This window comes from Zootoca vivipara, chromosome 10 (genome assembly GCF_965207765.1).
Source record: "Zootoca vivipara chromosome 10, rZooViv2.hap1.1, whole genome shotgun sequence".
NCBI classification, from domain to species: domain Eukaryota; kingdom Metazoa; phylum Chordata; class Lepidosauria; order Squamata; family Lacertidae; genus Zootoca; species Zootoca vivipara.
In genome coordinates, this window is record NC_142593.1 from 25176947 (window position 1) to 25188546 (window position 11600).

Genomic DNA, 11600 nt, shown 5'->3' on the forward strand with positions numbered 1-11600 from the left:
ATGGCTTGCCCCACACATGGGTCACTGTTGCTCATAGCACTAATGTAAAAATAAAATGAGAGGGAATCATGTGTTCTGCACTGAACTCTTTAGAGGAAGAGTGTCATTAAACTTCTGTTTTTGCTTCCTTTTTAAATGATTATATTGTATCTAGCTGCCAGTAGAGGTAATACAAATAGCTTGTGAACTTATTGTTTTTTTATTTAGATACACCGTTCCTTGTCACACTAAGGCTGCTCATTTTGATATAGACTGGGGCAAGGAAGATGACTCTAATCTTCTAATAGGCATCTATGAATATGGATATGGTAGTTGGGAAATGATCAAAATGGACCCAGATCTCAACTTGACACACAAGGTAAGTCCTGCTGTCTGTCTGAACGTAATGTTATTCAGGAGATCAAAAATTGCTGGTTGGATGGTTATGGTGGTAGCCAAGTGGACTGTATTCTGTTTTGAGACATTTAGATGAGACTGACTGTTGTATCTCATTTCTCACACACTGCATTCCCACTTGAGTCTTTTATATTTTTATTTTTCCCATGGTATCCCTGGAAATTTTTAGAGAGGGCTTCCTTTATTACTAGCTAAGACTGAGGCACTTCCCTGGACAGGGTGGATGGGAGATTGCCTGCTCTTGATGGGGTTACACTCCCTCTGAAGGAGCGAGTATGTAGCTTGAGGGTACTACGGGATCTATTGCTGTTGCTTGAGGATCATGTGGCCTCTTCGGCTAGTGGCCCAGCTGCACCCCTATCTGGAGAGGGATAGCCTAACTTCTGTTATCTTTGCTCTGGTAACTTCTAGGATAGATTACTGCAATGCATTATTTGTGGGGCTGCCTCTGAAGATGGTTCAGAAACTTCAGCTTGTGCAGAATTTGGCAGCCAGGTTGCTCACCAGGGCAAGACAGTTTGGGTATATTACCATAATCCCGGGTCAACTGCACTGGCTGCCGATTAGCTTCCAGTGCTGGTTTTTACCGAGAAAGTCTTAAATGGCTCGGGAATGCAGTACCTCAAGAACCCCCTCTCCATATGAACTGACTCACCCTGCAATCATCAGCTGAGGCTGTTCTTTGTGTGCCTCTTCCATGAGAGGTGCAGAGGGTGGCAACAGAAGAACAGGCCTTTTCTGTGGTGGCTCCCTGTTTGTGGAATGCTCTCCTTCTCCTTAGGGAGCCTTGTCTGGTGCCTTCATTAGATACCTTTAGGGATCAAGTGAAAACCAGGCCTTTTTAAGAACTCTTGTGTTCCATTTTTGGTAAGAAGAAAAAAAGACACGCAGAAAGAATCTAGATTCAGATAGCTTTTCCCAGTTTAGTGAATCTTTTCTTAGCCATCAAGCTGATAAAACTCTCTGTACTTGGGGAAAAAGCATCTTAAATTGCCCTTTCAGATTCTACCAGATGATCCAGATAAGAAACCCCAAGCCAAACAGTTGCAGACCCGTGCGGACTACCTCATAAAATTACTCAGTAAGGATCTTGCAAGGAAGGAAGCACAAAGACTATCTGGGGCAGTAAGTTATTTTCTGTGTATTATCTTTTTAAGTGCACCTACTTGAACTTGAATAAATAATCTAACATGGCACTTTCTGACATTCAGGGAGGCTCAAAAAGAAGGAAAATGAGAACTAAGAAGAGTAAGACCATAAAAGCAGCAAAAATTAAGGAGGAGACAAAGAGTGATACATCACCACCACCTTCAGATAAGTCTGAGGAAGAAGAAGAGGAAGATAGTAAGGTGAATATCTAGAAGTTTGAATTTGTTCAGAAAGTAATAATATTTAAGCGTAAGATTTATTTGTTCGATTGGTCTTTTTGAAGTTTTATCATTCAGATAGCCCCCATATTTCAGCCAGGGGGCTGTAGTGGAGAAATTAGTGGCTATCCTCAGACCACAACAAATTCAGATGACATTTCACCCCTCTAGTGAACTTGCCTCTCTTGACGTGAACCAATAGCAACAATATGGCCAGAGTATAATTGATTGGACAAATGACAGACAACGTGCAACTTGCATGGTAATTAGGTTCCAGGGATTGAGCGTACAGCTAAAACTGTGCATAGCCAGAACAACCCCAGAACCCCCACCCCACAACCACCCCCACCTTTCTGGAGCCGAGTGGGCCTTGCCTCCCGCATGAGGCAGAGAGTTTCTAAGCTCTCCATGGGAGACCGACAGTAAGTGGAACAAACTGAACATTGAATTTAAATTGGAAGTGGGTGCACCAGTCTGCTTAAGGTCTTTTCCCCATCTACCTCTGCTCCATTGAATGTGTAGGTGGAAAAGGAGCAGCTGTGGCAAACAAAAGTTTGGCAATAGAACCAAAAGAAATGACTAAGTACTAAATGATTCTAATATTTATATGTGAACTTCTTAAATTAGCATTTTGATGTACATGCTTGTTTGTTCCAGGATGAAATGGCTGCAGTAAAACATCCAAGCAAAAAGATAAAAGTAGAAAAAGAAAATGAAGAAAAATCTGATGCAGATATTGTCCTGAAGAAGGAGGCTGATGACAAAAGAGAGGCCAAGGAAAACAAGAGGGAGCTGAAAAGGGAGAGAAAAGAAAAAGAGGACAAAAAAGAATTCAGGGAAAAAGATGCAAAAGAGAAGAAGGAAAGTAAAGCAAAAGAGTACATGCAGAGAGAGAAAGAAGTAAAAGAAGAGAAGGTGATTAAGTTGGAGCCGTATTAGAGCACCTTGTGCCCATAATAAGCATGCTGTGTTTTTAGTTCCTCTCCCGCAGGGGTGGGGTCTGAAGGGGAGGTAGGCCTGATGCAAAGTCAGAACCAGGTGGAACTGCCCAATCCTTGCTCTCCTGTATTCTTCACATGGATTGTGACTAAGCTCTCAAAAGGAAGGGAAAAGCCTTGTATGCTTCATTTTGCTCTCTAGTAACATCATTGTGTACCCAGTCTATATATGTTATGTGTGAAATGCTGCTTTGCCTTAATGTACATCACTCTACTTCGATGGTGGTTTTGGGGTTTTTTGCAATCAAGCAGTACAGTATATGTTATTTTTATGAAGTGAATATTCAGCGCATCATTTCAGAAATTTTGAATCTCTTATTTTCTAGATGAATGAGTCCAAATCTGAAAGCAAAGACAAAAGCAAGAAATCTCCTTCGGCAGACACACCTGTTCATATAACAGCAAGTAGTGAGCCAGTTCCTATATCTGAAGAATCTGAAGAACTGGATCAGAAGACATTCAGTATTGTAAGACTTCTTCATTTCTAACAGTCAACGCTTAAGAATATTTTGTCCTTTGGTCATACTAATTAGCATGAGGCATGTGATTCACTGTTAGCAGAAAAAGCGTTCATTAGGCCGCCAGTTAAATATGGCTCCTGAAAGATAATGGCCATCCCTGCTTAACAACAGTATTAAATGTTGATGAGTTTGTACTCTGCAAACTGTCTTTAAAAAGTTTTAAATGATGCTTTATATGTTTATATGGATTATTAAGTTTGATGCTCCATACAAAATTTAAATATTATTTGTACCTCGCCCATCCATCAATGTTGCCCCAGCCACTCTGGGCAGCTTCCAACAAATACAAAAGCATTATAAAACCTCAAACATTCAAAACTTCTCTATACAAGGCTGCCTTCAGATGTTTTCTAAAAGTTGAATAGTTATTTATCTCCTTAACCTCTGATGGGAGGGCGGTCTACAGAGTGGGCGCCACTACCCGAAGGCTAAATTGGGGATAAATTGCATTTTCTGAGAAAACACAGTAAAAGCAAGAGTGGTGGGCAGAATCTTCATATTATAGATGTCTAGTGCCTATAAATGTCACGTTATGTTGATAGAATGTCAGGTCTCTGGATATTTCTTTATTTTTACAGTGTAAAGAACGAATGAGGCCTGTCAAAGCAGCATTGAAACAGCTGGATAGACCAGAGAAAGGACTTTCAGAAAGGGAACAACTGGAACATACTAGACAGTGTCTTATCAAAATTGGAGATCATATTACGGAGTGTCTAAAAGAGTACACAAATCCTGAACAAATAAAGCAGTGGCGAAAGTAAGTAATCTTTGAGGTAGGGAAAAATGTGTCTTTTAAGTGCCCCTGTTAGCACCTATGGGCAAAACCTCTATTTTGCAAAAAAATCTATTTCCCAACTTATGGAAAGGCACTTGGAGGTGTTGTGATATCATGAGGGGGGGGGGGCTGCTTAACCTTTTGCCAGCCATTTCTTTGATCAGGACCAGCCACTTCTCTCTCTGTGAGGTGAAAAGCAGCCTTTGTAATTATGATGGTGGAGGTGGGGAAGGAGTGCCAGAGGCTGTCATAGAGATTCCTAATAGCATCTTTAATTTACAAATTAATGAAACCTATTAAGAAGGTTCAGCATAGTTTCACACATTTGAAACTCCTGCAGTTACCGGAGAGAAGAGATCCAGAAAAATTGTCTTCTGAAAACGCTTGTGTGTACAAATGCCCCTGAATAGGTTCAATACTGGAAAAGCAGTATGGTTTGCTGCCTAGCTAGCTTTTTTAATACCTAGGCACTTTATTTTTAATTGCCTACTCTTTATGGCCACATGGAGGGAAAAGTAGTAAATATGGATTGCAGAAAATGTGTTCAGCCCATTTACAGATTGCAAGATGACAGCTGAATTGTATTTTAATTTAAAGTTATGTGAAGCAACAGAACTACATAGTTGCTGTATCATAGTGCAGTATGTATACTAACCACTAGATGGAAGCTCAATTCTGTTATATCTCTGACTTGCTTGAGGTGTACTTTGCTGTGCAGATTTATATATACTGTTTATATATATATATATATATATATATATATATATATATATATATGATGCAATTCATTCCATAATAGTAAAAGCAATAACTGTGATAGTGCCGTACAAGTAAAACAATGTACTGTAGAACCAGGAACGTGACCTGCTAATGATCTTTTAGAAAACTAAACCACTTCCTTTTTCTCTCCAATTCTAGAAACCTGTGGATTTTTGTTTCCAAGTTTACAGAATTTGATGCCAGAAAGCTACACAAATTGTACAAACATGCAATTAAAAAACGCCAAGAAACACAGGTATTAATAGACTGCCAGGTAGTACAGAACAAAAAAGCTTTTAGCTGTGTTATTCTAACATTGGTATTAGTACTTCATGCAAGTGAGACATAGTTGGAACTCTATTCTTTCGGTTTAATTTGGTAATAAAATTTTTTCCTTATTTTTCCCCCCCAGCAGCACAATGACCAGAATATCAGCAGCAGTGTGAATACACCTTTGATTAGAAATCCAGGTAAGAACCTCAGCATTGGGATGCTAAATTTTATACAATAAACCAATAGTTCCTGTTCTATATACAGTGGTACCTCGGTTTACGAACACAATTGGTTCTGGAAGTCAGTTCATAAACTGAACGTTCATAAAACTGAAGCGGACTTTCCCATCGAAAGTAATGGAAAGTGGATTAATCTGTTCCAGACGGTCCGTGGAGTACTCAACCTGAAAGTGTACTTAACCTGAAGCATGGGTGTAATTGGTTCCGGAAGTCTGTTCATAAACTGAAGCGTTCATAAACTGAAGCGAACTTTCCCATCGAAAGTAATGGAAAGTAAATTAATCCGTTCCAGATGGGTCCGTGGCGCTCGTAAACCGAAAATTCGTAAACCGAGGTGTTCATAAACCAAGCTTCCACTGTAGTAGGTTTGATGTAGAGAAAATTGTATGGAGCTGCTAGAAACTGACTTCCCCACTCCTCACCCCAGCAGCTCTCCAAGCCACCCCACCCAAAGAATTGGGGACTGGAGGGGAGGGAGGACTGAGGGGAAAGGAGTAGTCCCTGAAAGTCAGGCATGTTCTCTGAATGAAGCCTGAGGGGCTGAGAGCTGCCTAAACATATGTGTATGTGAGTGAAGCTAGCATCATATCAATGTGTAGTGATGTACTGCTGTCTCAGTTGGCATGTATAAATTATTTGTTTGAGCACCAAGTCTTGAGATTAGCCTGCAATTTACTCAAATCATTAAAATGCATGCAAATTGGTAGTTCTCATTATGAATTTCAGTTTATTACAGCCAGCCATGATAACATTGGGAATTGGTGAGACTTCCTTCCAACTAAGGGTGTTAAGGATCAGGCTGCAAGTTTCAGGGCTTTTGAATCAGGCTTAGAATGTGTGGGGAAAGCAAAATCCTTCTGTTTAAATGTTGTTAAATGGATTGTTTAAATACATTTCTTTAGTTCTTCACTTTTTCAGCCCATTTGCTGGTCTCAAAAACATTCAGCTGGTAATTTATGTTGCCTGTTTACAGCTAAACAAATCTCTGCACTTTCATTTAAGCAGATGTGGAACGCCTAAAAGAGAATACGAATCATGACGATAGTAGCAGAGACAGCTATTCCTCTGACAGACACTTATCACAATATCACGATCATCACAAAGACAGACTTCACAGTGATACCTACAAGAAAAGTGACTCTAGGAAAAGGCCTTATTCCACCTTCAGCAATGGAAAAGATCATAGAGATTGGGATCACTATAAACAGGATAGCAGGTGAGTTCATGACAGACATCCAAGGAACCCTGTTTTCCCAATTACTTCATAATTCTTTTTCAATATTTCTCACTAATGAGATGATTAGGACTCTTTGCTCAGAAACTGTTGGCTGTGTGTAGGGCAAAACCATGTATGATGATGATACATGTCTGAATGCATCTGCTATTTTTTGTTTTATATTTGGGGAAAGGGGTGGCCAGGAGTGTTGATAGGGCTGTAGTTTGTTGGTGTGCAAACTCCACAACTGATGCAGTTTGCATTTTAAAATATCAGCAAATTAGATGCAAAGATCTGTTTCATGCAAGGGCCCCCAAACTGTGGTCTGCAAGCTTCATTCAGGCGGTCTCTGGCATGTCTGTAAAAATACGAATAAATGTCATACATAGTACATTACAATTTCAACAAAAGGCAGATATAACATTAAAAGGTCCGTTGGCACCCATAGCAGTTTTCAAATGGTCTGGTGCAGGGGAAAGTTTAATGTCACCTGTAGTTTGGTTCATGGTTGCATTGCTGAGAGAGAAAAGTGATGCAGTGCTATGCTGTGCTGTGCTATCCTGTCCACACCACAGAGCACACCAGGATGCTAGAATCATTTGGTTTCCCCCCTTAGTTTTCAGGAATCTTTTATTGTTTTGTTCTTAGACGAATGAGTGTGTGTGTTTAAAAATCCTGTTGCATTTCTACAAGGCCTACTCTTTTAAAATAGCTTCTACTGGTATTTATTTTGTGTTTCAGATACTACAGTGATGGAAAGCACAGAAAGCTAGATGACCATAGGAACAGAGATCACAGGTCCAGTCTGGAAGGAAGCTTAAAAGACAGTCGGTCACACTCAGATCATCGGATACACTTAGACCATCGATCCAGTTCAGACTACAGCCATCATAAATCTTCGAGGGACTATAGGTATCACTCGGACTGGCAAATGGACCACAGAGCTTCCAGCAGCGGTCCTAGGTCACCATTAGATCAGAGAGCTTATGACTCCAGATCTCCCTTAGGGCACAGATCTCCTTTTGAACATTCATCAGATCACAAAAGTACACCGGAACACATGTGGAGTAGCCGGAAGACATAGCAAAGACTAACATTTCCTGGACTTTCCCCCCGCCCCCCAATACACAATAAACTAACACAGCAATTGCCTTACATGACTTGAAAGACATGGACCGTATGTGCTATGAGTAGCAGTATTGTTACTACTTTCCAGTATGCTAGGTCTATTATCCCAACAGAAGAGAAAATATTTTTGTATTTAAAGTTTTAATGCTGCACTGTGCTACAAATGTTGTAGTGCATTTTTTTAAAGAAAATATGTTTACTTTTTACAGGGACCTCAACACTGCCCCACTCAGACTGGATCTTAATCTGAACTCCTCCTCATCGAAGTGGTTTTATTTTGAACACAATTTAAATTATGTTTTTAGATGAGCATTTACATGTTGACCTGTGATCATATTTCAGGAAAGAATCAAGAGGTTGTTTTTTTTTAAAAAAATAAAGATTCAAGGACTCTGTTCACTTTCCAAAGCTACTTGTTTACATTGTACACTGCGACCACCTTGCCGCTTTTTCATCACAAGCTTGAATATTTAAATTCTGTACCTACAATTGTAAAATAGCCACATGTTCCCCAGTTTGATCAGTTGTAATGCCCTTTTGCAAAATGGCTGTAAATTATTGTAAATTAATTAATTAAGCTCCTCCTCCTCCCCCCAGACATTTCCGTTCAGACTTGGCCTACCTTCCTCAAATGTGAAAAAATATTAATTTCTAAAATAAAATATCTGATGCGGAGTCATTGTTCAGACTAAAACTGAGAAAAAGTAACCTCTTTACCATAGCTATATAATAAGATATTTTATTTAAATTATTGGTTCGCCTTTAAAAAACTAAGATTCTGCTTCTTTGATGTTGTACTGTGAGAACTTCGAGTGATGCTTGGATTTTGTTTTTATAACATAAACAAATCTCACTAAGTGAGCATGGATTTGAAGATTGCACATGCATAGTCATTTCAATTAATGTTTAAACATTGGCCATCACAATTTCAATTAGTTTGAGATAATTCATTTTAGCAAGACTAAGCAGTACATAGTTCCTTTAGATTTCTATTTCTGCTGTTCCCCAAGGACTGAGATTGACAACTTGTTCAGTACCAAAATTCAACTTTGAAATGTATGCTGAATCAGAGGACCCTAGCTGATGTTTTTACTTTACCCTCGGTATCAATTTATAAATATGCTTTCTGGTTTGATACAGCAATTTTACTGTATTCATGCTACTTAAAGGTCAACTGAATATTTAAAAGCATATGTAGTCACCATAGTAGTAATCTTCTAAAGCACTACGGAAGTGAGTAATTTCGCTTACTGCCTTTTGAACTGGGCAATTTCTTGGGTGCTGTTTTCAGGGCTCTGTTCATTGCTACAGTTCAGCTTGCATGGAAAGGTTTTTTCGATTATCCATAATTTTAATTCTAAATGTTTCAGTTTAAAGAATTAAATTAGGGCACTAATTCAACCAAAGGGGGTGTAGCAGCTAGGGCTGTGTGTGGCTTTCTTTAAAAAAAACATTCAAGGGTTAAAACAACCACTTGTGCACAGCCCCCAAATACTGGATCAGGCCAAGGAACTGTTATCTGCACGCTGCTTCCTGTATGCATATGGTCCCAGATGACATGGATGCTTACCATTATGGAACAGGCACGTTCCAGAATTAACTTACCGGAGCAAGAAGAAGACTACACCCCAGATGTTTCACTACTATGCTATAAATATGGAGACTCAAGCAAAGAGGCGGGGGGGGGGGTTCCCTGCTTCTAATTCTGGAAGACAGTGACCAAGTCCTGGCAGATGAGTATTTTGAGTTTTGTTCTGGACGGCTTGTGTTTACATCCTTGCTGAATTATGAATATACTGAATAGTCTTGGGCCCTTTCAAGTTCATGCTTGTGAAATAGGAGTAAGAGTGACACTAGAAGCTCATGAAGTTGAGAAATGCTGTATGAAGGGTTTAGCAGGGGTGCTGTGCCAGCTATATAGTGAATATAAGATGACATACCATCCTCAGTTGTCCCTGTGTTTTAATGCACATGGAGTATGTGTATGCAGCAAACTGGATTCAGAATGTTCCGTCAAGCTACTGAAGGGGTTTGGCTTCTTCTACTGCTGATGCATTTTAATTTAACTGCTGATTTAGTGAGGGAGTCGCCTCATTCAGTTCCTCAGCCACTGCTGATGAGATGGATGGAATTTCTTGAGTGCTTAAAGCCTGAAAATATTTGTCATTAGCTGAGACTAATGGGCAAATCTTGACTTATTCAGACTCAAAATTCCTACGTCTTGGATTCACAGGTTCTTGCAAGCCGCTGTTTTTCACTGACCTGCAGTTTGATGAGCCATGATTGTGTTGGCAACAGGTGAACTTTGGTAAATTCAGCACCGATTCAGTCACAGATTCAGCAACCTGACGGGGGGGGACCGGGATATCGAAATGATTTATTCCAAGTGAAACCATGAACAAAGAAAAGCTACAAAGAAAAGCATAAAACCAACTGAGGTGCGTAATTTTGAAGTCAATTTTATCTATACTCCTTGAATGGAGAGGACAGGATGTTTGGGGAGTTCACTGAAGGCGAGCAGTTACACAAGGAATTGGCTGCAGGAGGGTTTGTCGGATGGTACCAAGAATTCTCCATCTCTTGGGAGAATGGATGAAACTAGCCCAGGCTAACTTGCTTGTAGTGTCACAAGCAGAACAGCAGGTGGCGGTAGTGATAGGGCAGTTAAGCTGTGGCTTGCCATCTTTGAAATGCTGGGGGAAGAGCATTTTATTTGCCTAAACCTTTAAAGACTTTTCTACTTGTTTTCATAATTTTTCTACTTGTTTTCATAATTTTGTTGATTTTAAATTCTTACGTTGCTCTGGGAGTCCGAGCCAAAAAGCTGGTTGTTATGATTTGGCAACAATGCAAACTTTGGATGGTAGCGCTGTGATTATTGCAAAGTGAAATTGGAGATTCCCCGGGAGATCTTGCGATCTTTAAGAATGTGAAGGAATCCAATGTTCTTGCTGAGCAGAATGCAGTTGGACAGAGTCAAAAACAACAGGAGTCACAGATGTGTTAAAGCATGCATTACATCGAACTATAAATGGACGTTGGGGAAATGATCTGAATTGCTACAAATGTTTTAGAACCAATGGCCTATCTCAGGCGTCGGCAACGTTTTTCGGCCGTGGGCCGGACATGTGCAGAAGCGATTTCCAGCGCCCGTGCTGCCCATGTTCAAAATGTCCGCAGCGCCAGAAATCGCTTCTGCGGCTGCACAGATGCAATTTCTGGTGCCGCTCGGCGAGTCACTGCACCGCGCCAGTTTAGCGCAGCGGGCGGGGGACTTGCAGAGCGGGCGGCTCGGTTCACGGGCGGTCCGTGGGCCAGATAAATGGCCTCTGTGGGCCGGACGTTGCCGACCTATGGCCTATCTAGTCCAGCATCTTAATTCTTACAGTCAACCCCATCCCTGTGGGAATCCATCAAGAAATCTGCTCATCACCTAACGGGGGAGCTAAATCCTATTCTGTTCGCACAGTCTAGGGAGAGCATGGGGAAAGCCCAAATTGCAGGTTTTCTTGCCTCGATCCCATGTTCTCTCTGCAATTCTCTGCACATGTAGAGAGGCCTTCTGTAGACCTAGCTGAAGCAGTCTAAAGGTAAAGCTCATTTTGTCCTTCGCGCAAATAAGAGTTTTGTCAATGAACAATCACATAAAAAGGCTGTTTGCTGCCACTGCCCTTTCATTTCAGCCATTCTTCTTTGCAGTATAGTATGTGCAAGATCCAGGTGGCGCTGTGGGTTAAACCACAGAGTCTAGGGCTTGCTGATCAGAAGGTCGGCGGTTCGAATCCCTGCAATGGGGTGAGCTCCCGTTGCTCAGTCCCAGCTCCTGCCCACCTAGCAGTTCGAAAGCACATCAAAGTGCAAGTAGGTAAATAGGGACCGCTCCGGCGGGAAGGTAAACGGCGTTTCCGTGCGCTGCTCTGGTTCGCCC

The 11600-nt window shown here is 40.9% G+C and overlaps 1 protein-coding gene across 4 annotated transcripts in view; it reads left to right on the top strand.

Moving 5' to 3' along the window:
• The window catches only part of CHD1 (chromodomain helicase DNA binding protein 1), a 45208-nt gene extending 36861 nt beyond the window's left edge, over window positions 1–8347 (top strand). Inside the window, exons 28-37 of one of the 4 annotated variants that reach the window (XM_035099670.3) lie at window positions 208–358; window positions 1399–1521; window positions 1608–1745; window positions 2421–2678; window positions 3088–3228; window positions 3861–4039; window positions 4976–5072; window positions 5229–5286; window positions 6331–6544; window positions 7286–8347. In XM_035099670.3, coding sequence (XP_034955561.3) covers window positions 208–358; window positions 1399–1521; window positions 1608–1745; window positions 2421–2678; window positions 3088–3228; window positions 3861–4039; window positions 4976–5072; window positions 5229–5286; window positions 6331–6544; window positions 7286–7628 — 1702 coding nt within the window. In that variant the 3' untranslated portion in view covers window positions 7629–8347. The remainder of the gene's footprint in view (window positions 1–207; window positions 359–1398; window positions 1522–1607; window positions 1746–2420; window positions 2679–3087; window positions 3229–3860; window positions 4040–4975; window positions 5073–5228; window positions 5287–6330; window positions 6545–7285) is intronic. The other 3 variants (XM_035099671.3, XM_035099672.3, XM_035099673.3) reach the window with 3 other exon arrangements.
• The last annotated feature ends 3253 nt before the right edge of the window (window positions 8348–11600 follow it).